This window comes from Choloepus didactylus, chromosome 10, assembly GCF_015220235.1.
Source record: "Choloepus didactylus isolate mChoDid1 chromosome 10, mChoDid1.pri, whole genome shotgun sequence".
Classification (NCBI taxonomy): domain Eukaryota; kingdom Metazoa; phylum Chordata; class Mammalia; order Pilosa; family Megalonychidae; genus Choloepus; species Choloepus didactylus.
In genome coordinates, this window is record NC_051316.1 from 93,253,266 (window position 1) to 93,273,362 (window position 20,097).

The window sequence follows — 20,097 nt, forward strand, 5'->3', positions numbered from 1 at the left end:
GATCTTGGGCTCCGAGTCGCCCCTTCCAGATGCGGAGGACGCGGGACAGAGGGTCGGCGCGGCCGAGGACCCCCTCGCATTCCCGAGACGCGCCCGCAGTATCCAGGGCGCCGGGTGAGCGGGCGCCACCTTCACAGCGTGACCTGAGCGCGGGAAAGGTTCCTGCCGCGCGGCCGGCGGCACTAGGACCTCCGGTCCTCCAGAGGGCGCTGGCCCGGCCCGGCCCGCAGACGAGCTTCGGAGCAGGCAGGCCCGGGCGGAGCCGCTGGGAGTCCTGCGCCCGGGACCTGGAGCCTCCCGGCCCGCCCGTGGCAGGCCCCGCGACCCTCCTTTCCCGAGGGGCGAGGAGATTGCTAAACGGGTGCGGGGAGGAGGCTGTGCAATTCCGGTAGCAAAAGCCGCACCCGGAGGTTGAGGGGTGTGGAAAGGTTAGGGGCAACTTGAATGGAGGCTGCGGGCTTCGCGGGAAGCTGGGGTTACAGGATTTGATGGACAATGTCGGCTGTATTTGCAGAGGGAAGAGTTAGCGGAACGGGGTCGAGTGGGGTGAGAGGCTCAGGGAGGTGGGTTTAGGGTGGAGGGCAGCCTTCCTCCTTTGGCTGATGGGTGAAAGTGAAAGGTTATGGGGGACGCTGATGTTTTTGAAACAGGTATGAGGAAAAGGTGGGGGGTATTGAAAGGGGGGTGTGAATGGGGAGGGGCTGGTAGTAGGATGTGATTGGCGCAGAGAAAGATGGGATGGTGGGGGTGGGGAGGCGTATTAGAATGGCACTGACAGATTGGGCGCTCCTTCCGGAAGGATGGAGCTGCAAAAGTTGACGAGATGGATGGCGAGGTTGGAGATTTGAGGGACGGACTATTGTCAGGATTTAGGGGAAATTGGCGGGAGAGGTTGAACCGGGGTGCTGCTGGCAGAATTGTAGGCGTCTTGAAAGAATGGGTGTGAATGTGACATGCTATTTTCAGATCTCGGAAGTGAAGCCGTGAAGCTTAGCAGGCAGTTTTTGAGGGCCGTGGGTTAGGGTGGGTGGCGGTGAATGGGTGGGGGGCTAGATTGACCTAGGTTGACCAGCGTTCTCCCTCTCTGACCCCCAGCCACCATGTTCAACCAGCAGCCGCAGCAGTTGCAGCAGCAGCAGCTTCAGCAGTTGCAGCAGCAGCAGCAACAGTTGCTGCAGCTCCAGCAGCTGCTCCAGCAGTCCCCACCACAGGCCTCGCTGCCCATGGCCGTCAGCAGGTGAGCTCCCCATCGGGGTCTTAGACAGTCCCAGCCTTGCCACTCAGGCCCATGTCTTACATACCCCCACCTCCCACCCCCACCCCAGTCCTTTCTTCCAGGGGCATCCCTGCCTCAATTGAGGCCTGGGAGAGAGGGGTGTCATCAATTCCTACCCCCAGGGGGATCCTTTATCTGCTGTATTGGGGGTCAGAGAGTGGAGGCGAGGGGCCTCAGGGAAGAGGAGGATCCGACCTGCTCAACAGCCTTCTGATACCCGTTCCTGGCACACAGGGGGCTCCAGCAGCAGCAGCCACAGCAGCAGCTTCTGAATCTCCAGGGCACCAGCTCGGCCTCCCTCCTCAATGGCTCTATGCTACAGAGAGCTTTGCTTTTGCAGCAGTTGCAAGGTATGGCTGTAGGATCCTTCTCCGTTTTAGTGGTAATTCCCCAGCAGCCCCATTGTGCAAAATCTCTTCAGTCTACACAGTAACCCTGAAAGGGAGCTACTCTCAACACCTTGGTTTCCAGTCAGGCTCCAGGAGGTGAGAATTCCCAAGTGGTGCTGCTGAGTTGTGGCTGGGTCTGATCACAGAGGCATGCCCCTGGCCATGGTGCTGGCTCTGTGGACAGTACTTAGTGCCCTTCCCCTACATTCAGATTAGGTGAGCTGATGAGTGGAAACATACATATGGTCCACCCTCCAGATTCCATTTGACAGATGAGGAAGCTGAGGCCCAGAGAGGGGAAGTCATTTGCCCTGGGTCACACAACACCAGCAGTGGCTAAGCTAGACCAGGGCCCAGGCCTCCTGAATCCTATTCTCTGGGTGGGTGTCTCTAGCCCTGCATATTACACCTATGCCCTTGCCTCAGTTTCCCCATATGGAGGGCAGTCTCTCAGCTCTTCTTTCCTAGATGCTGCTCCTGATACCATAGCCCCTGCAGGAATAATCCCGTACCTGGGGCCAGCTCATCTTCAACCCAGACCCTCCTACAGAGCTGTTAACAGTTACGGGCGCTCCCTCCGGGCAGGGCACTGTAATGAGACCTTTACGTGCTCAACTCATTGTCTCTGCTGACAACCCGAGGCGGGAGAGAGACCTATGATCCCTGCTTTACTGCTGAAGAAACCAAGGCCCAGAGAGGGGGCATGTGCCCAAGGTCAGGTAGGGAACAGGTGTTGAGTGGAGGGAGAATTAGAGCCCAGGTCTTACTGCAGAGCTGTGTCCTTAGCCACTGTCCAGCTCCCAGCAGGGTAAGCAGCCGGGTCAGAAGACGTGATGGCTCATCAGTCTTCAGTCCTGCCAGGGCCACTTGGGTGTGGATGGCCCAAGAAGCTGACCTACAAACGATGGCTGGATGGGTGAAGGGATAAAAAATACACATAGAGACCCACGATGTATACTATTATACATGTATTTCCCCCTTTTTCTTTCCCCATTTGAAAAGTCATACTCTTCAAAGAAACATGAAAAAATATAATCACAGGTGATAGAAAAACCCAAAACTGTCATCTGTACTCACGCACCTCCTGAAAAAAAATACATGGGTTAGTGTTTTAGGGTATTTTTTCTCAATTTTTTTTTTATAGGCACAAACTGGGTTGTGATCATATTTTAAGTGTTTCTTTCCCACTGAATATAATGGCATGATCCTTTACCGAATGATTTTACAGGCTTCTTAAAGATTATTTTTAATAGTTGTTTAATATTTCATTGGGGGGGGTGGAATGCATGTTTTCTTACCCAAACCTTCTCCTCTTTTTGGACAGTTGACCTGTTTCCTTTTTATTTTTTTAAATTTGTTGTTTTAAATAACACTGGAATGGATATATTTCCATATGTTTGAGACTGTTTTCTTAAAATGGATTCCCAAAAGCAGGATGACTGGGTCGGGGTGGGGGGTGAGGGGTTGGATGTTTTATGGCTCTTGATAAATACTGCCAAATTGCTTTCCCAAAGGACTGGACCAGTTTGCAATGCCACCAGCCACGTATGACAGTACCGGTCTCACCATGCCCACAGCAACTTTGGGTACTATATACTTTTTAAAAAATATATATGTATATAATTTATTAATTTGGTTGGTAAACGAAACTAGGTCATTAATGTTTTAATTTACATTTCTTTGAATACTAGTGCATTTGGACATTTTGTTTGTTTGTTAAACATTGGTATTTCTTTTTGTGACTTGTCCATGTCCTTTGTCCATTTTTCTATTAGGATGTTCCATCGTTTGTCTTACTGTTTTCAAAAGCTGCACATTTGTGTATATGTATTTATTTTAAGTTAACGTCTATTGAGCACTTACTATGTACTAGGCATGTTCATATATCTCATGAATTATTATTATCACTATTATTATCCCCATTTTACAGAGAGGGAACTGAGGCTTGGAAAGGGACACTGATTTGCCCAAGGTCACAGAGTCTGGATTTGAACTTACCTCTTACCTCAGAACTGACTCATGCCCTTAACCTCTGTGCTTCCTGTCCCAGCACAATGAGGCACTTCAGTGTTTCTGGGCAAGGGTTTGAACCAACTTTTATGGCCCAAGCACTTCTTGAGCACTGGGTCTCCCCTGAGGTGTGGAGTTGGGCTGGATGAGGTGCCAGCCATTTAGGAGTTTCCAGTGTGACTGGGAGGTGGGCAGCCAGAGGGAGACAAGAAGATTGTGTGGCTGATCCTAGGACAGGGAAGCTGGGACCTGTGGGGACATAGTGGAGGTCCGGAAAGTCCTCCTGGAGGAGAAACACCTAAGAGGGGGAATGAAGGATGACTAGGAGTTAGCAGGGGCAGAACGGCCCAGGCAGAGGGAACCATATGTACAAAGGCCCAGAGGCATGAAGAAGCCTGGCATGTTTGAGGGGTGCTCAGGGGGCACATGGCTGGAGGGTAGTGGGGGCATGTGTGGGAAGAATGGCAAGGAAAGAGGTTGGGGAGATGGGCAGGGCTGAATCTTGAACGATGAGTAGTGAGCTTCATTCTTGAGCAGCAGGGACCTATGGACAGGTGTAAGCCGGGAAAGGAACAAGGTCAGAAAGTGGTTTTGGAAAGGTCACCAAATGCTACCAGCCTGTGCTGAGGCTGTGGCTGAAATTCAGGCAAGGGGTGAAGTGGCTTTGGAAACGGGGGTAGGGGTGGGTGGAGGATGGAAAGGAGAAGCCAAATTGGGCAGAGGTGTAGGGGATAGAATTGATAGGATTTGGGTATGGCTTGGATGGGCGCAGTAGGAGAAGGAGGAACACTAGAATCCTGGCTGGGGCTGGTGGGTGGATGACGGGGTCCCTCACTGACCCGGGGCAAGCTACTCCTCCACTTTGTGTCTGTTTTTTCATCGGTAGAGATCATCCTGCCCCATGACTGCTGGGTGGAGTGACTGATGCAGTGTAGAGAAAGTGCTTAGCATGGTGCCTGGCTCATAGTAGGCCTTTGATGAAGGGGGGCTGGTGGGAGTCAGGGTTATCGATTATTCCAGGGACCAGCCATCTTGCTGGTTCTCCCTGCAGGCCTTGCATGAGGTCTTTTGCATATCCTAAAGCATGGCTGATGGTGAGCTACTGACCAGGGAGGCATCTGGAGGGGGAAAAGGCAGTGTCCCTGCCCCTTCCCAGATGGAGCAAAAAAACCCAGCCCTAACGCCTCCTCCACCACCTATGCCCAAGGTGGGACTGACCCTTTGGCCCTCATCTCTTCCCTCTGGCTGCCCCTGGGCAGGGAAGTGTCCACTTCGAAGTTGTCTGTGATGTTCCCATGATGCTTTGAGGGGCTGACCCTTGACCCCAGCCTCTACCACCCAAGCATGGTGTGATCCCTCTTCTCCCCTCTTCTGGCCCACAGGTAACCTCCGTGGCTATAGCCTGGCAACCCCGAATCTGACAGCCCCCAGCCTCACACCCCCCCAGATGGCCACCCCAAACCTACAGCAGTTCTTTCCCCAGGCCACTCGCCAATCGCTGCTGGGCCCCCCTCCCGTTGGGGTCCCCATAAACACCTCCCAGCTCAACCTCTCAGGGAGGACCCCCCAGAAACAGGCCCGAACCCCCTCCTCCACCGTCCCCAATCGCAAGGTGAGTAGTGACTGGGTGAAGCAGGTGGGGATGGGAGTGGGAGAGGGGCCACGTGTGTATCGGCCCCAGCTCCACCCACTCGGGTCACCTCGGGCCTCTTTGGGCTTCAGCTTCCTCACCTGCTAAGTCGGGGGCTGGACTTACCTAGCATTCCTCAAACTTCAAACATTCCTGTAACCCTGGTTGCCATGTCTAAATACCACCAGTTATTTACTTAATATTTCTCTTTAAATCAGCATATACTGTAAGACATATATGTAATTTAAAATTCTTTATTAATGTTACTAGTGTATCATATTCAACCCACTATATTTTAAAAACATGTCATCAATATAAAAACTTGATAAGGTATTTTACCTTCCTTTTTTTGGTGGCGGTGGGTACCAAGTCTTCAAAATCTAGTGTGTATTTTATACTTACAGCATATCTCAATTTTGACTAATCACGTTTCAAGTGCTCAGGAACCACTGTGTGGTTAGTGGGATGACAGCTTTAAATACACTAGCTTCTTTTCAGTTACATTTATTTAAAAAGGAATCGTTATATCGCTACCTGAAATGCAACAAATGGTATGACTGCCCAACTGGGATAGAAAAATGTTATAAAATCCTAAGCTATGCACTGTTGCCAGCTGAGGGTTCTGAGCCCTGGCCTCTGGCTCCTTGTTAAATGGCAACGAGCAGGTGTTTGAGGCACAAGAGGCACCAAAATGAGCCTGTCCCTGACAAGCAGAAAGATTCAAAGAGGCTTGCAGAGGGAATCAACTCCCTCGAGGCTGTCCTGACTCTGAACCTCCCAGCACCTCCCTTTCCTGTCTGCATTGGGGTCACCCCTACCTGAAAGTGAGTCATTCCCCTCCGGAGAGGGGCCCCAGATTCAGAGCTTCCAGTAGAGCCCTGTCATAACATGGTCCTTTAAAGACTGGCTAGTGTCCTGACTTACCTGTCAGGGCCTGTGTTGTGTGGCGGGGCGGCAGCTGGGGAGTTTCTGAAGAATGTGGAGTCCGACCTGGTGCACAGATGGCTGCTCCCAGCTCAGTGCTGGATCCCTGGACTTGGCAGGAGGGAAGGCTGTAGGCGGGTTCCTGGGGCTATCTGGGGTGCCCTGGAACCAGCCGGAGTCGTGCATTCATTTAGCAAACATCTGTAAACCCCTACTGGAGATTCAGGGGATTCAGGGGTGAAGATGATGCATCTGGTCTGGCCCTCCTGGAAGTCCAGGGGTGTGGTGTGGGTGGGGGTGGGATGAGGGGCAATAATGCAAATGGTGCTCCAATAATTAATTAAGACTGGAAAATGCCACACAGGAGATGCCTGGGCTTTGGGGACCTGTATCAGGGGTCTGGATCTGGCCTGGGGTCAGGGGGGGCTTCCTTTTGAGACTCTGGGGGAAGACCTGGGGACAGGAAGATGCCTGGGGTGTCAGAGGACAGAGTGAAGGCCAGTGTGGATGGAACAGAGAGGGTGACAGGGAGAGAGGAGGGAGCTGAGGCCCAAGTGGGCAGCAGAGGCCAGGTGATGCTCAGGGTTGGGGTAAGGAGCCCTGCAGGGCACCAGGCAGCCCGGGAAGGCTTTAACCCAGAGAGATAGGATCGGGTTTGCAGTTTAGAAAGATCCGTCTGGCTGCTCTGTGAAGAAGGGGATGGAGAAACCATGGGCCAGAAGCAGGTTTTGTGTCCCCTAAACATGTGTTTATTTATTTATTTGTTACTAAAAAATATAAGCAGTTTATTTCGCTGCTCGGTGGAACCCCCCATTCCTGGGGTGTTTAGGATCCTCTGCCCAGCAGCTCTGGGGCCAGGATGACCCGAGGTCCCTGGGGCCCCTTGATCCCCAGGGGACTTTTACCACTGCTGTTGGGAAAGGGGTATCTGCAAAGGTGGGTTGTGGATGTCAGAAATGGTTTCTGAAAGGAAGCAGGATTCTTATTCTCAGACGATGCCTGTGGAAGACAAGTCAGACCCCCCAGAGGGGTCTGAGGAAGCCACAGAGCCCAGAACCAACACACCAGAAGGTGAGAGAGGGAGGCTGCTGGCCTCCCAGAGGGGACATGGCTTGGGCAGGTGGGGTCCTGGAGGCAGATCGGGGGGGCACAGAGGTGAGCATCCCCTCACTGGGTTAGGGAAGGGGTGGTGGCAGGGGTGACCCAGGCCCCGTCTCCTGGAGCTCTACTCTGTCTCTGAGGTTACCTACCTACTGTCCGTTCCAGGCCGAGTGTCTCCCCACTGTCCGGATGGTATCACTAAGGAGAAACACACCCCAGCACCAGAGCCTGAGCCTTGTGGGACATCAGAGCCACCAGCCAAGAGGTTGAAGAGGTAACATGCTGAGAGCCTGCCTGGGCTCAGGAGCCCTATAGTTGCTTGCCTGCAAAGGCAGGGGGAGGGTGTGGCTGGGGGCAGGACCCTTCAGGGGAGCTGGAACAAGGAAAGGGCCTTGGCCTCTGGCTTGGAGGAAGGTCAAACCTAATTCTGCATCTTACCTGGGAGGGCCCCAGGCCAGACTCTGGTGTCTTCCACCGTGACTGAGCCCCACCTGGAGGCTAGGCTGGGTGGCCAGGTAGAAAGGGAGAGGATGTGCATCTGGCATCTCATAGAGAGGGCAGGAGGGTGAGCAGGTTTACAGGGCTTTGCAGGAGGTGGGAGCTTTTCTTTCCAATTGACTTAGGTGAAACTGAGGCCAGAAAGGTGAAGGAGCTTTCCCAAATCCTCAGCTCGTAAGTGATAGAGCTAGGATTGGAGCCTGGGTCTTGGCCTTTCATGGGAACTTCCTGGTTTTCCCTCTGGGAAAACATGAATTTCATCTTTCTTGATCCCTCCTAGCTCAGAGGAGCCCACAGAGAAGGGGACCCCAGGGCAGCTGCAGGCAAAGATCCAGCCACAGGCCCGGATGACAGTACCAAAGCAGACACAGACCCCTGAGGTGCTGCCTGAGCCACTGGAAGCCCGAGTGCTGCCACGCTTCCAGCCACAGGTTCTGCAGATCCAGGCCCAGGTGCAGCCGCAGACTCAGCCACAGATGCCACAAATGGACACCCAGGTGCAGCTAAAGCTTCAGAAGCAGGCACAAACGCAGACCTATCCAGAGCACTTAGTGCCTCAGCAGAAGCAGGTGCACGTGCAGCTACAGCTGCAGAAGGAGGCAGAGTCACAGGTGCAGCCACAAGCACATTCACAGCCCCCAAAGCAGGCCCAGACACAGCTGCAGAGGCAGGCCCAGACACAGACATATCCACAGGTACAAACCCAGCTGCAGACACAAGCACAGCCAAGGCTCCAGCCACTGGAGCAGCCACTGGAACAACCACCAGTGCAGTTGCCAGTGCAGCCTCCAGAGCAGACCCAGGGGCAGCCTCAGGCCCAGCCACAGGTGTTGGTGCCAGCTGCGGAGCAAGCACCAGTTCCAGCTCATGCCACAATGCTGGAGAAGCTGCCTGATACGGTAGAAACTGGAGGAGGTGAGTCCTGACCCCCAGCTGGCCCTGGTGATGGACTGGTTCTGCTGGGCTCCTTCACCTCTCCCCTGACATTTTCCAGCCCTGATTGGGTGCTGCCTGGGACCAGCACCCAATCAAACTGAGGTCTGGCCACCCACACTGGAGGCTTCAAGGTCCTGGCCATGGGCAGTGAAGGTGGCCAGCCATTGGGGTCCAGGGTGGGAGATGGATTCTGGGGAACAGAGCAAATCTGTCATTTCAGGCCTGGAGGAGACCTCGCTGGAGCCAGTGGGAACCCGAGTCCCCGAGGAAGAGAGCCAGGAGGAATTAGCCAGTGGCCTGGATGTGGGAGAATGTGATCAAAGAGCTAGAGATTTGCTGGGGGTGGGTAGATGCAAATGTGGCAGCTTAAGGCCCTGCAGTGGGATGGCCTTTTCCTGTCCCCAGACCACCTGTTTCCCCACCTGTGACTTGGGACAGCAGCAGCCCTCCCACCTGGGCACTTGGGCAAACCAGACTGGATTTGACAGTGGTTTGTCCACGTGAGACTCTCCTGCTGTTGTGTTGCCTTCACATGCCTATGCTCTGAAGACCTGGAGGCACTTTTGGTGACAAGTGTCTCCTTCCAGCCTTCTCATCCCAAAACTAGAGCCCCCAGTTCCCTAACAAGATTAACGTTGGAAAGCACAGAGTGGGAAGCCTGGTGCCTGGCGTTTGAGTCCCAATCTGCCATACAGTGTAATCGTGGATAAACCCATTCCTTTCTGTGGATTTCAGTTTCCCTGTCTGTCATATGAAGTGTGGAGTGGGCTGGATCTTGTCCCGGTAGAGTTAGGTGGACCTGAGTTTGAATTTTGACTGTAGCATTTCTCAGCTGTGTGATCTTGGATAAGTCTAACAGAGGTTCCAAGCTTCAGTTTCCCCGTCTATAAAGTGGACTGTCAGGAGGATGTGTGAGACAATGTTTGTCAGTGCTGAGGCTGGTGCCCCATAAGCACACAGCCGGTGGTAGCTCTGTTCCTGCTCTCGGTGCAGATGTGGGGTGCCGGGGGCTCCCTGAAGGTCACCATCCTGCAAAGCAGCGACAGCCGGGCCTTCAGCACTGTACCCTTGACATCCGGGCCCCGTCCCGGCGACTCCACCTCCGCTACCCCCACAGCTGCCAGCACGTCCTCCAAGCAGACCCTCCAGTTCTTCTGCTACATCTGCAAGGCCAACTGCTCCAGCCAGCAGGTACTGCAAGCCCAGGCCCCAGATGGGTGGTGGGAGCAGGTGCTGGGAGGGCTTGAGTCTGTCTGGGATGCCCAGCATGCCCCTTCCACAGCTGCCTGAGAGACCACACTGGACCCCTTGAGCCCCACCCTAGCAGCTGTTTGTTTGCCCAGAAAACATTTCCTGACCAATCTAGAACACAGGCTTTGGGAGTCAGGCAGACCTAGTTCAAATCCAGCTGTGTCCTGACCAGCTAGGTGGGCCTCCAGTGTGAATTCCATCCCCCTCTGCCTCTATTTCCTCATGAGTCAGATGAAGAAAAATTTAGAACCCACCTCCCTGGGTGATTCTGATAATTCAGGGACTTGACATTGAATTCTTGAGTCTCTGGCCTAGCCCAGAGTGCGTGCTCACGAGTAGCATTAATAATGGCATAATGTCCGTATCATTACTCTGGTTGCTACTCTTTCCTCTTGTTACTCTGTGCCTCACCCCAAGCAGAGCCCTGGATATCCAGAAGCTAATCAGACTGCCCCTCAGCTTTGGGGCGCTCACAGGGTCTTCACTCCACACAGCCAGCTTCTTCCCAGGAAGAACAGAATCATTGGCTGGTGTGTGGCCACTCTGTGCCTCGGTTTCCATCCCTGCTCTGGCCCACGCAGAGCTGTTGGGAGAGAAACAGCCTCCCAGCAAGGGCAGGGTGGCCATGAGGCCAAGGTTGGAGGCCTCTTCCCTGGGCCCCACCCTTGCCCACCGTCCCAGGGCTCACGCCTCATGCCCCTCCCTCACTCCCTCCTGCTACAGGAGTTCCAGGACCACATGTCGGGGGCCCAGCACCAGCAGCGGCTCGGGGAGATCCAGCACATGAGCCAAGCCTGCCTGCTGTCCCTGCTGCCCGTTCCCCGGGACGTCCTGGAGAGAGAGGAGGAGTGAGTGGGAGGCCTTGGAGGCCCAGAGCCGGGGGGTGGGCAGTCTCACGGGCCAGGCCAGGCTGAGTTCTCTAGAGAGGCCCTGAATCCACCATGTATGAGGTCTGCCTTTGGGCTAAGCGATGCTCTCCCCCAGAGGCCTCTTCACTCCATTTACTGTGACCTTGGACCTCAGTTTTCCCCATCCGTAAAATGGCGAGGCATGGTGGTGTGGTGCAGAAATACATGAACTGGTCTCCAAGGTCCCATCCAGGTAGAAACAGTGTGACCATCCACTTGGGAGGGAGGTGGACCATGGCCCGGCCCCCTGCTCCCCTGGCATAGGTTCTGACCCCAACCATGGGGGCATGATGGTAAGGACCAGGTCATCTTATTTCCAGAGCTTCCCTTCATCTTTTCCACTTCATTGTCACGGGGGCTTGACTGATCAGAAATGTCAGCCCTCCTGGAGTCTGGGGCTAGCTCTTGGGCTGGAAGGGCTTGGTGAGAAGCTGGAGGACTGTTCACAGCCCTGTGGGCAGTCGGAGGCCTGCAGGGGCTGGCAGGTGTCATCAGGGAGAGAAGTAGGGGTTGGGAGGGAAAGACTCTGTCTCACGGGCCAGCTGCCCCTCAACTCCAGATCTCCTAGTTTTGGGGGAGAATCCAGACATCCAGATTTGTACGTGAAACCTTCCAGTTTCAAAATGTTAACAGCTAGTTCAGAATTGAAACAAACCCTACGGAGGCCAAATCAAACCCATATCCAGACTGGGTAGGCCCTTCAGTTGGTGGCAGAGACTTGGCCATGAGCATTTACAGAGGGTCACAGCTTGAAGCTCCCCTGAGGAATGAAGGGATGGTAAGAGCTCTTCGTAGACCTCTGAGAAATGGCTGTGCTTGCATGCCTCAAATGACAGGGAGCTCTCTCTCTCCAAGGGCAGCTTGTGTCTGTTAGCTGACTCACACAGTGAGAAGAGCTTCCTTAAGTAGTTTTGCAGTATGTTCTTGAGTTTTAAACCTCCCCCTACCTGTAGACCCTGGAATTATACTTATGTGAAATAATCATTAACATTGACTCACAAAGATGTTCCTTGCAGGGTTAATATAATGGTATAAAAAAAATGTTTAATTGGAAATAATCTAATATATACAAAACTAGGGGATTGGTTAGATTGGTTAAGACCTGTCCACTTGGTGGAACAACCAATAAATAGGACAATTGCAGGAAATTTATAATAATGTGGAAACATGTATAATGCAATATCTAGTTGAAACAGGATTCAAAATTGCATATGCATAATCAGCTTGACCAGGTAAAAATAGACCTTGTGACACAGAAGAAAGCTGGAAGGATGCAGCCCAAGTTGTTAACAAGCTTGGGGGGGGAGGTCTGAAGGGGGGGCAAATCCATTCTCACATTGAACCACACACCGTCTCCTGGTGACTTCACCCCTGGAATTCTGATCTGGCCCCCTGAAGCCATGCAGACGTGGCAGTCCTTCAGACATGTTGCCTGTCCTTCCTCCAACAGAGTTCTAAATTCTGGGCTGATTCCCAGGGTGGGTCCTGTCCTCCTGGAGCTCACAGTCTAGTGGGGACAGAGAAGGTCCTTCTAATCCATGGCGAAAATGCTGTGGCAGTGGCACTTTGGGGTCCCACAGTGGGCCTGGCTTACTGGCATGGGCACAGGCCCAGGTAGGGGCGCAGGGCAAAAAGAGCTTGGTGACGGATGGAGCATTAAAATGAAGGATAAACAGGAGTTTTCGCAGCCATATATCCTGTTGCGTCTCCATTACTGGTAGCCTCCTTTATACACCACCAGTAGTCAGTGTCATGTCTGTCAGTGCCTAGCTGCATTAAAGTATTAACAATTGGTAAAACAAACTAAGCCTCTAATCCCAATCTATGATTGTCCCACTTTGGTCCCCAACATATGGACGTCGGTTATGTCCTCCCATATCAGATGGGCCCTTTGCAGTTGTAAATGACAGAAACCCAACTCACATTAGCTTGAGCAAAAAGGGGTGATGGTTTTGGCTTAAGTAACTGAGAAAGCTAGGGATACAGCCGGATCTTGTGCCTCAAGTGATGTCCGGGGGACACCATCTCTTAGAGAGTTTCATGTGGGCACAAAGACATCCACAGCCCCAGCCTCCCAGTGCAGCGACCCCTGAGGAAAGGCAGTCATCTGTGTCTGCAATAGCAGAACAGTTTCTGGGAGGATTGTTGATGGTCTAGCAGTGGCCGTGTACCCATTTTGGAACCAATCCTCTGGCCAGGGATGGGGTGTTCTGACTGGCCAGGCCTGGGCCATGTGCCTCTAGGTAGACACTCAAACCACTTGGAAGGCAGTGTTCCCGAAGTGGGGATGGAGCAGCAGATCCCAGAACTGGGCCAGGTCCAGCCCAGATGAGGGGGTGACTGTCCCCTTTCTCTTTGCAGCCCAGACAATAGGCTCCATGGTCCAAGTCCTCACCTGCCTTGGCCATTTCTAAGAGGCTTTGGGCTGTCCGCCCTTTGGAGTACCAGGTCCTCTCCCTCCCTCACTTTCTTCGTAATCCCATAAATGTATTTATTGTGGTTTCTGATTACAAAGATATTAAAATGCACGTTAAAAAATTAAAACATGACAAAGTTATATTAAAAGCAAAAATCCACAGTAACGCTGCCCTCCAGAGTGAGCTGTTTTAAAGCCCCGTTCTGTAGATGGCTCCTAAAACCTGGAGCTTTCATTATGTGGTCGATGTGCCTTTTTTTAATTAAAACAAAACAAAACAAAACAAAACAACCTTTTTTTCTGATTACAATAATTTGTGTTCATTATATAACATTTCAAAAATAGGAAAACAAAAAGACAAAAACACAAGATAACAATTGCCCCAAACCTCATTGCCTAGAGATAAACACTCATTGCCTAGAGATAAACACTGTTTACATTTTGGCCATGATCCTTTCTATGTTTATACAGACAGTATTTTTAAAAATAAAAATTAGAATCATGCTACACAATGTGTATGAACAGTTTTCCATGTCTTTAAACAAGGGTTCTTTAACAGGACTCTGGGAGTGGACCTTGAGGGGTTCATGAGCCCATAAAACTTATGGAAAATTGTGTATGTGTGTATTTTGTGGAGGGTCTATATTTTCACTGAGTTGGAACATGTTTTCTTATGTATTTGATTTTTCTTCTTTGGTAAGTTGCCACTGTAAAGGACAGCACAGACCTATTTCTAATATTTGTTTTCTTTTTACTTTTCTTTGTGGCATTTTTCAGTGTGTAGACGTTTTCATTTTTGTGCAATCAGGTTTATCAATTTTTTCCTTTATGATTTATGACTTTGGTGTTATAATTAGATGAGTCTTCCCTACCAAAAACTGTATAAATGGTTGCCTCTCCCTCTCCCCTCCCTTTTTAAAAAAGGTTTTGATTTTTATACCCAAATCTCTAGTTAGCTAGAATTTATTTTTATTTATTTTTATTTTAATCATATTTTTATTGTGGAATATAACATATATGCATAGAAGTGATAACTTTACAAGTGCAACTTAACAAGTAGTTAGAGAGCAAATTTCAAAGAATGTTATGGGTTACAGTTCCACAGTTTCAGTTAGTTCCTTATTGTGAAATACATCATATATGCAAAAAGGTAATAATTGTCAAAGTACAATTTAACAAGTAGTAATTCTAGTAATTACTAGAATTTATTTTTAAGTACTGTAGGGAGCGAAAGCAAATGCCTTCTTTCTCTAAGTGTACAGTAATTGTCCCAACATAATTTATTGTGTAAGTTGTACTTTTCAAAACCAATTTATTGGAAGCTATATTCTTACCAATATTCAAATCTGTTTGGTACTTTATATTCTGTCCCATTGATACACTGTCAGAATGTACAGCATGCTACCCAGGTTTTTTTTGTTTTTTTTTTTTTTTTGAATGTATCACTGCATTTATTAGTTTTTTGTTTTTTTTTTTTTGTCTTCATTTTATTGAGATATATTCACATACCACACAGTCATACAAAACAAATCGTACTTTCGATTGTTTACAGTACCATTACATAGTTGTACATTCATCACCTAAATCAATCCCTGACACCTTCATTAGCACACACACAAAAATAACAAGAATAATAATTAGAGTGAAAAAGAGCAATTGAAGTAAAAAAGAACACTGGGTACCTTTGTCTGTTTGTTTCCCTCCCCTGTTTTTCTACTCATCCATCCATAAACTAGACAAAGTGGAGTGTGGTCCTTATGGCTTTCCCAATCCCATTGTCACCCCTAATAAGCTACATTTTTATACAACTGTCTTCGAGATTCATGGGTTCTGGGTTGTAGTTTGATAGTTTCAGGTATCCACCACCAGCTACCCCAATTCTTTAGAACCTGAAAAGGGTTGTCTAAAGTGTGCATAAGAGTGCCCACCAGAGTGACCTCTCGGCTCCTGTTGGAATCTCTCTGCCACTGAAGCTTATTTCATTTCCTTTCACATCCCCCTTTTGGTCAAGAAGATGTTCTCCGTCCCACGATGCCGGGTCTACATTCCTCCCCGGGAGTCATATTCCACGTTGCCAGGGAGATTCACTCCCCTGGGTGTCTGATCCTACGTAGGGGGGAGGGCAGTGATTTCACCTTTCAAGTTGGCTTAGCCAGAGAGAGAGGGCCACATCTGAGCAACAAAGAGGCATTCGGGAGGAGGCTCTTAGGCACAACCATAGGGAGGCCTAGCCTCTCCTTTGCAGCAACCGTCTTCCCAAGGGCTACCCAGTTTTGACTACTAGAGCTGTTATTTTCATTTTAGTGGCTGGTATCCCAAATGCTTCTAAATCTATTTGTTTCCCCCAAAGTTTGCTCATTCTTAAGTATTTATCCAGATGAACCTTAGAACCTTTCGTTAAGTTTCTAGGATGATCCTGTTGAGATTTAAATTGGAATTGCGTTTATGGAGCAACCTGGGAAGGTGCTTTCTTTACAAGAACACAGTATCATGTCACATTGTAATTGTTTTTATTGTCATCCTTCAGAGAGCCTCCACCAAGGCGCTGGTGCAACACCTGCCAGGTCTACTACATGGGCGACCTGATCCAACACCGCAGGACACAGGACCACAAGGTAGGGAGGACTGCTGGCTGGGAAGGCACCTGCCCATGCTTTCTCCAACCTGAGGGCTGGGGAGGGAGGGAGCCCAGTTGGGAGTGGAAGTAAATGTCAGGCTTAATCTCTACATGGCCATAACTCACCGTGTGGTTTCTGGACAAGTCAGTCCTGTTTCTTCTTTAGGCCTCAGTTTCCCCATCTGTCCAATGGGGGCAAGGCACCATCTCACCCTGCCATTTGACCATGGGGCTTCTGGGGTCCTTTGGGTGGCTGCCTTCTCCCTTGTCCTCTCCTTCTCTGTCCTGCTTCTCTGTTGCCCATGTCTGCAGGGGCAGAGTGCAGCTAGGGGTATTGTCTCCCACCCACTTGACCTGCCCTCCTTTCCCCAGATTGCCAAACAGTCCCTGCGCCCATTCTGCACTGTTTGCAGCCGCTACTTCAAGACCCCTCGCAAGTTTGTGGAACACGTTAAGTCCCAGGGACATAAGGACAAAGCCAAGGAGGTAACCCCAGCTCCCTCAGAGGACATGGACCCAGAGAGGTACAGAGCCTTGACTAAGGCCACACAGCAAGTCAGGGTTTATCACAGTCCAAACTCAAAATAGGCCTGGAGGGATTGGGACTCCTGGGGGTGTGGGGTGGGCAGGGTGTGGCACCTTGGCTGCCCAGAGCTGACCTGGCCCCTCACCCACTCCCTTGGGCAGCTGAAGATGCTCGAGAAAGAGATAGCTGGCCAAGACGAGGACCACTTCATCACAGTGGACGCCGTGGGCTGCTTTGAAGGTGATGAAGAGGAGGAGGAGGACGAGGACGATGAAGAAGAAGAGATCGAGGTTGAGGAGGAATTCTGCAAGCAGGTGCTTGGGGAATGGGGGAGAGGCATGCCTCAATCTTGTTCATACGAACTATATTACGTATGACTGCATGTAAATATACATCATGATGACTACAGAATGGGAAGGTGAAATTTGCAAGGGCCTTCAAGCCTGGCTAAAATCTTGACCAGTCCTGAAGAAGGAAAAAGGCCCCTTAGGCTGGGGGCAAAACACAAACAAAGGTAAGGTGGTGGGAAACTATGTGATGCACGTAGGAAAAGATGATGATAGCAGCTGGCATCTTTTGAGCACTTACTGTATGCCAGGCACTTACTAAGCACTGTCCTGGCAGAATCTCATTGAATTGGATGCCAGGAAGTGAGATTCCAGAGCCCATGCTTTTAATGCCCAGATCCGCTGCCTCCCATGAGTGAGGAATTGGAGGAGCTTGGATTCACTTCAATTTAACAAATGCCTTGGAGCACTGTTCTGGGACAGGCCCTGGAGCTGGACACCAGTGATACATGGGGACCAAGGTCTGGCTCCTGCCATCATAGAGCTCACCCCAGTTGGAGTCTAGGGCGGTGAGGGTCCAGCCAGGGCTGCTCATGGGCTATGGGCAGCTGAAGGGAGAGTGTTGTGGGGCTGTGAACAGAGGGTTGCAAGGGTGGCCTCCAGCCTTAGGCAGGTTAGGGGTGAGCCCCAGCTTTGCCCCTCAGCAACAGTTTGACCTCAGGCAAGCCACTTGGCCTCTCTGAGCTTGTTTCCTCTGCTCAGAAGTAACAGTACCAACTCAGGCTGCAAGGAAAGGCTGCAACCCAGGACCTGGCCCTAGGAAGGGCCCAGCAAATAGGAGTGGCTGTCATTCTTAGGAGTCACTTTTGTTTGCCTGGTAAGTTCTGTAGGGCACTGCTAGGCATGGTGGGGCTGACGTGGCTGGAGTCAGCTATCTCATTTGGAAGGGGCTCATGTCCAAGCAGGTGAGATGAGTGGCCCTTGACCACTTGAAACCCACCCTCCAGGGCTGAGGTCACTACAGCATCAGATAAGAGCTCAGGGAGCTGAAGAGGGCTCATAGTTGAGTGTGAACTCTGGCTTGGGGCCCAGTAGGTTTCACTACCTGGCTCCTCCATAAAACAGCTGTAAGACCCTGAGCAAATGAGTTAACAACCCTGCACCTTAGTTTCCTCTTCTATAAAATGGGTATCGCCATAGAGGGTTGTTAGGAGGATTCAATGAGATGATGCACATAACGTGTTTGGCACACCTGGCATGTATCACGGACACTGTGGGAACAGGAAGACTTCCTGGAGGAGGGATTAGTGCCTAGAAGGTACAGATTGGGAAGGGCACTTCGGAGGCAGGATCAGCATGTGCAAAAGCTCAGAGTCCCACCCACATCTTCCTGGAAATCAAGGGGCAGATGTGTTGGAAAGCATAGGTGGGATCCAGGTCCACCCACCCATGTTTGGGAGGAGTCTGGGGGAAAGCCAGATCCAAGGCCCATGCTTCCATGTTCCCAGGTGAGGACCAGAGATATATCCATAGAAGAGTGGAAGGGCTCAGAGACCTACACCCCCAACACCGCATACGGTAAGATCCCAGCCCTGACCCCACGGTCTTCAGGCCCAGCATCCAGATGACCCCCTAGACCCAAAGTCTGGCAGCCTGTCCCCATGTCCTCTTCTCTTCTGCACTCACTTGGAGTGTCTGAGAGCAAATCAACTCCTTGAGAGGGTGGGATACATGGCTGGCCCCAGCGGGGGGAGGGTGTTGAGTGCGCAGACCCTGCCATCTCACAGGTGTGGACTACCTGGTGCCCGTGATGGGGTACATCTGCCGCATCTGCCACAAGTTCTACCACAGCAACTCAGGGGCACAGCTCTCCCACTGCAAGTCCTTGGCCCACTTTGAAAACCTGCAGGTGAGCCAGGCATCCCTGCCCCAGCCTGCCCTGCCTGGGGGCTGAGACTGTGTCCAAGCTGATGGGGATGGCCAGTGGCCACCTCCCTCATGTGCCTGGCCTCAGCCACTGGATGTCCCCTGCAAAAAACCCAGAAGCCCTTCCCATGAATGAGGTCTGAGCAGGGGTGGGGGTGGGGCTGGGCTCTCTATTAATGCTCTGGAGGCTGCTGAGGGGTCAGGCTATTAGCTCTAGAGCCCTGACCCAGAGTCTGAGTGCATCACGCAGGGTCATACAGCATGTCCTATGCTGGGAAAGCAGCTGCCAGCCAGGAACGCACCAGGTAGGGAGGAAGTGCTGACCTCATCTGCACCCTCTCTGTCCAGAAATACAAGGCAGCCAAGAACCCCAGCCCCACCACCCGGCCCGTGAGCCGACGGTGCGCCATCAATGCCCGGAACGCCTTGACTGCCCTGTTCACCTCCGGTGGCCGCCAGCCCCCCCAGCCCAGCACCCAGAACACGGCCAAAACCGCCAGCAAGTTGATGGCCCAGTCCCCCCAGCCCCCACCACCCCGGCGCTCTACCCGCCTCAAAACCTGATAGAGCTCCCTGGACCCAGCCTGTCTGGGTCCAGAGCTGCCAATACATTTTTTAGGTGTCTGCGTGGAAACTGTGACATAGTTGGTATTTTTACTCAAAATCCAATAAAAGAAGGTAGTTCGGCTGTGCATTCCCCACCAGCACTTCTGTCTGTGTGGAAGGGGAGAGAGGGACACCCTAGCCAGCTCTCAGCTAGTGTCCAGTCTCCCTGGGCGCAGTGTGGTGGCAGGACTAGAAGGCTGCAGACAGGCTTCCTGAGACTTGGGATGCTGGGATCTCAAGGTTCTTCACCTCTCTGAGTCTCATTTTCCCTCGTAATAATTTATCAGGGCTGGAAAACCGCTTTCAAGAAAAATCTCATTTAATCTTCACAGTGGCCCTAGGAGGTGGGTCTTGTTATCCCCAATTCACAGATGAAGAAACAGGCCTGGCCAGGTCAGTGACTTGCCTAAGGTCACACAGTTGGTAAGTGGCCAGGATGCCACCTTAGGGCCTGAGCTCTGGGCCCCTGTGCTGGCCTGTCTCCCAGCTGGACCCTGTGAAAGGTGAAGTGCAGGAGGAGGGGCCCTGGCTGTTCAGGCCCCTGGTTCTGAGTCCTGGGTTCACTAGCAGGGCCCAGCCCTCTTCATCAGGTGACACTGTGCGATGAAACATCAGCAAATGGAATCCGGGCTCAGCTGGCTTTGTGGTTCTGCTGTCTCCCCATTTGGAAAGATTCTTACAGGGAGACAACCAGGCCAGCCCTGCTATTGGCCAGCTGGGAGCCAAGGCCAAGACCAGAAAGGCCATGTCCAAGGTCGCACAGCATGTGTGTGACAGCAGTGAGCTTGGGTTGGCT

At 51.7% G+C, this 20,097-nt stretch overlaps 1 protein-coding gene across 6 annotated transcripts; it reads left to right on the plus strand.

The window, feature by feature from the left end:
- Nucleotides 1–238: 238 nt before the first annotated feature.
- On the plus strand, nucleotides 239–19,383 carry CIZ1 (CDKN1A interacting zinc finger protein 1). 6 transcript variants are annotated; one of them, XM_037851277.1, is made up of 17 exons: nucleotides 239–428; nucleotides 1,096–1,237; nucleotides 1,511–1,626; nucleotides 3,180–3,251; nucleotides 5,058–5,287; nucleotides 7,207–7,300; nucleotides 7,496–7,604; nucleotides 8,109–8,743; nucleotides 8,985–9,106; nucleotides 9,758–9,955; nucleotides 10,739–10,863; nucleotides 15,867–15,954; nucleotides 16,329–16,442; nucleotides 16,644–16,796; nucleotides 18,278–18,347; nucleotides 18,557–18,678; nucleotides 19,044–19,383. In XM_037851277.1, exons 2-17 carry the CDS (start codon nucleotides 1,101–1,103, stop codon nucleotides 19,257–19,259), a joined length of 2,601 nt encoding a protein of 866 aa, XP_037707205.1. In that variant the 5' UTR covers nucleotides 239–428; nucleotides 1,096–1,100; the 3' UTR covers nucleotides 19,260–19,383. The 6 variants fall into 6 exon arrangements, with proteins under 6 accessions (XP_037707205.1, XP_037707206.1, XP_037707207.1 ...); XM_037851278.1 differs by having other exon boundaries at nucleotides 242–388; XM_037851279.1 differs by having other exon boundaries at nucleotides 256–361.
- Nucleotides 19,384–20,097: the final 714 nt, after the last annotated feature.